Source organism: Alligator sinensis, unplaced genomic scaffold (genome assembly GCF_000455745.1).
Source record: "Alligator sinensis unplaced genomic scaffold, ASM45574v1 scaffold203_3, whole genome shotgun sequence".
Lineage (NCBI taxonomy): Eukaryota > Metazoa > Chordata > Crocodylia > Alligatoridae > Alligator > Alligator sinensis.
Genome location: NW_005842844.1, coordinates 76,718 through 80,664, shown reverse-complemented (window position 1 = coordinate 80,664; position 3,947 = coordinate 76,718). Strand labels below are relative to the sequence as shown.

The 3,947-nt window shown below is 56.9% G+C and overlaps 1 protein-coding gene across 1 annotated transcript in view; it reads left to right on the top strand.

Moving 5' to 3' along the window:
- Positions 1 to 6: 6 nt before the first annotated feature.
- The window catches only part of POLR2C (RNA polymerase II subunit C), a 10,294-nt gene continuing 6,353 nt past the window's right edge, over positions 7 to 3,947 (top strand). The window contains exons 1-4 of the mRNA XM_006035485.3: positions 7 to 117; positions 715 to 764; positions 1,092 to 1,160; positions 2,642 to 2,694. Coding sequence (XP_006035547.1) covers positions 32 to 117; positions 715 to 764; positions 1,092 to 1,160; positions 2,642 to 2,694 — 258 coding nt within the window. The 5' untranslated portion in view covers positions 7 to 31. The remainder of the gene's footprint in view (positions 118 to 714; positions 765 to 1,091; positions 1,161 to 2,641; positions 2,695 to 3,947) is intronic.

The following is a 3,947-nucleotide window of genomic DNA, read 5'->3' as shown; positions in this document are numbered from 1 at the left end:
CGGGAGACGGGAGGCCCGGGCCCGGCGCAGGATGCCGTACGCCAACCAGCCCACGGTGCGCATCACCGAGCTCACGGACGAGAACGTCAAGTTCATCATCGAGAACACGGACCTCGCGTGAGCCCCGGCCGCGGCCGCGGGGGGCTGCGGAGCCCGGGACGGCCCGGGGGCAGGGAGCTGGGCAGGGAGCAGAAAGCGGGGCAGGAGCTTGGGCTGGGAGCAGCAGGCCAGGAGGTGGGATGAGAGCAGGAGCCAGCAGGGCAAGGGCCCGGGGGTCAGGATCACTTGTGGTCACACCACACGGCTTCCCAAGCAGCCCCAGAGCCCAGCTTTGAGCTTTTCCCCCTAAGCAGCCCCCGGGTGTTTCCAGGTGAAGCTCTGACCCAGGCATTGGCTGCTAGCGGGGCAGCAGCTTTAAGAGGAGGGTCTTGGGAAACGGCATCGTTGGGGCCCGGGCAGAGCTGCGCAGACCCAGGCGGCCACGGAGCAGCAAGCAAACAGAGAGTCGTCAGCTGCATGTATTTGGGGCAAGCCTGTGCCTGGCTCCCTTGGTAGACGCTGTGTGTCGCAGTGGGGTTGTGACTACCTTGGTGCTGATCTCGCCTGCAGATGTAGCTCAGGTTCACGGCACTTTGGTGCAGTTTTGCCTGCCCATCTCCCACAGGCAGGTGCCAGCACTCATTGTCTAAATGCCGGTTTTCTTCTTTGTTTCAGGGTGGCGAATTCCATCCGAAGGGTGTTCATAGCCGAAGTCCCCATAATCGGTATTTCCCCTCTAAGTGTTCTGTTGCGCGGTCATGAAGACGGTTCTTTAGGCTCAAACTCTTGCCGGTCACTGCTGCTGTGGTTCCTGGTTGTCCGTTCTCCCTGCTATAAACTCCCCTCTCCCTATTTCATCTGAGAACAGGCATCTGAATACATCACAAGTGTGCCCCAGCTACTGCTGTTTAGTTAGTGCTGCTAGATTTAGCACACAGAGCTTTTTGGGGGCCTCTGAAGCCATCATTACAGGAGTAACTGCACCATGAGCTGAGTGGGTTATTTCACTACAGTTCTTTGATTGCTTCTTTCCTTTTTCTCCTGGTTTACAGCCATTGACTGGGTCCAAATAGATGCCAACTCCTCTGTGCTCCATGATGAGTTCATTGCGCACCGGCTGGGTGAGTGCCTCTTAACCTAAAGGGAATTCATCAATCTTCCTGGCCCACAGGAATGATTCTAGAGCGTCCTCAGCCTGAGCACTCATGCGCTGCTGAGGGGATGCGAGCAAATTAACTCATGCTCATTTCTTTTTCTGATCTGTGATATGACCTGTGTGATGAGCAGAGATCCGGGTTTTCCGTTCCCCATGGAAAAACTGAGAAAACCGTGCATTCCCTAATTTTATTGGAGAAAACGTGGATTTCTCTTTTTAGCACAGAAATCTGCAGATTCTCCGCTTTTGGAAAGAGCTCTGGCAGGCTGGCATAGCTCCAGCCTGCAAGAGCCAATTGCAGAAAGGGCGGGAAATGCCCAGTCCTGCCCAGAGTGGGAGGGAGAGGGGGGAGGGCAGGGCCTGAGCCTCTGAGGCAGCCAAGGCCAGGCTCAGGCTCACACTCGTCCTTCGCCCCTGGAGCATGGAGGTAAGTGGGGCTGTGGGGCAGGGCTGGGGAAGACGGCGCCACAGTCCCCAAGCCCCATTACCTCTAGGATCTAGGGGTGAAGGGCATGGCTCCACAGTGGCAGTGCTTGCCCGCAAAGCCCCCCCCACCCTGCATGCAGATGCCACCACGGAGCCGTGCAGCTGGTTGCGGGGCATGCTGCCGAATGCAAGCCCCCCATTTCACCCCCCGGCTGGGCGGCACATATGTGACCTGCACATGGTGGTTGCCAACACGCTGCTGCTGCACCCTGCGCCACTTGCCCACAAAGCCATTCAGGCGACCGTGGGATAGTAGCACAGGGTACAGTGGCAGAGTTGCGGTGGCAGCCTCCGTGTGCAAACCTCCTGTGTGGCCCACTGAGTGGCACCCCTGTCCTCACCCTGCGGCCCTGCTCCTGGGAGTAGGCACAGGGGCACGCTCCCTGACTTCTTGATCTATGCCCCCAGCCCCTTCCCCCTACACACACTTACCTGCTGGGGTGGGTGTCAGTGTCTGAGTCTGGGGGGCTGTTGTGAGGGGCATCAGGAGGGCTGTTGAGACTGGGGGGAGTGCGGGGCACCAGCAGCACTGGGAAGGGCTGTGGGGGGGCCTTTAATTTTTATCACAGGTTTTGGGTTTTTAATCAGAATTTGCAATTTTTAATCGGAGAAAACCAGGATCCCTGGTGATGAGACTCTGGGAGCCTTTCATCTCTGCTGTTCCCACTTGGAGTGTCAGGGTTCCTTTGGTAGTACTTATTTGAATGTTTCCCAACCTTTTCCAGCCCAAGGTATACTTACATTAATAAAAACTTTCTGCAGCACTTCTGCAGCACTTAACTTTCTGTTAAGGCATTCCCCATCCTCACCTGTTGTAGCTCATTGCCATGGCAAAATTCTGAGGCACACCTGTTCATTTCTGATGGCACACTTTTGTGCCATGGCACGCTGGTTGCGAAACGCTGACTTATTTTATAGCGTCTTTTGGGCTTTCCCTAATGGTCTTCTCTGTCTCACCAGGTCTGATCCCTCTCACCAGTGATGACATTGTGGATAAGATGCAATACTCCAGGGTGAGTTTAAGGATATTCCAAGCTCTCATTGACAGGAAGGTGGTGGGACACAGTGGCCTGATGGCAATACAGATTTGTGTTGGTAGAGTTTTGGTGTGGTTTTACCTAATAAAAAATCGTAAATTCTCTTATAAAAACCTCCAAATTCGCGACTAAAATGAAATGCCACTGCATTTATATCTCAGTTGAACACAATGTTTTATTCATATATTTACAATTTTAAATCAATTTGAAAGCCTACCAGTGCCTCAGTCACTATAGTAAAATAAGTTCTAAGTACCTATAAATTTTGGTATTTGATTTTGGGCTTTTTATCATGGAAAATCAGAGCTCCCCCTGACCCCTTAGCTCACTAGGATGCAGGTCCAAGCCCCTTGCTACCAACCCACAGCCCCCACCCCTGTTGGTGTCCCTCATTCCCCCCCCACAATCCCCTGGGCCCTGCTGGTGCCCCTCACTCACCATTCATAGTTCCCTGGCCCTGCTGGTACCCTTCGCTCTTCAACTATAGCACGCTGGGTCCTACTGCCACTTGTGGGGCACCCCCGCCCCGCCAGAGTGGCCCCCCAGCTGGGGCCAGGGACCTGGGTCTGCAGCCTTCTGCCCCAGCAGCAGTGCCCAAGGCCTGGTTGCCACCTGTGGGAGGCAGCAGCTGCTGTGCCCTGAGTGGGGATCCTGGTTCCGCCTTCTCCATGAGCGGCCCAGCCAGAGCAGAGCCCTCATGGCGGGGGCAGGTGTAGGCTGCCTGCTGCAGACTCGGGCAGGGCCAGGTCCCCACCACTGTGCACACTTACAGGTGAGCAGGGCGTGTGTGCAGGGTGGGCTGGGCTCCGGGTCCCTGCCCTGCTGCCTTCCTCCAAGGCCAACACAGCCCAGTGGGTGGGACCTGGCATGGAAGGGCCAGGCAGGGAAGCTTGTTGCTTCTGCTGTGAGGCCCATGCTGCCCTGGTGACGTGCCCCCTGCCCACCCTGGAGCAGCAAGGGGCACAACCTCATGCTGCTGCTCCAGGGAGGGCAGGGGGCACGTTGCTAGGGCAGCACAGGGCTTGCAGCAGCGACAGCAAGCTTCCCCACTCAATCCCTGCTCTGCCATGCCATGCCGGGTCCTGCCCACCAGGCTGTAGAGGGCCCAGGAGAGGTCAGCAGGGCGGAAAGCCCAAGCCTGCAGCGGGCACCCTGCCCTGCGCACAGATCTGGGGGGCACATGACCCCCCCACCCCATTCCCCCGGGAGCATGCACAATGGCGGGGGGA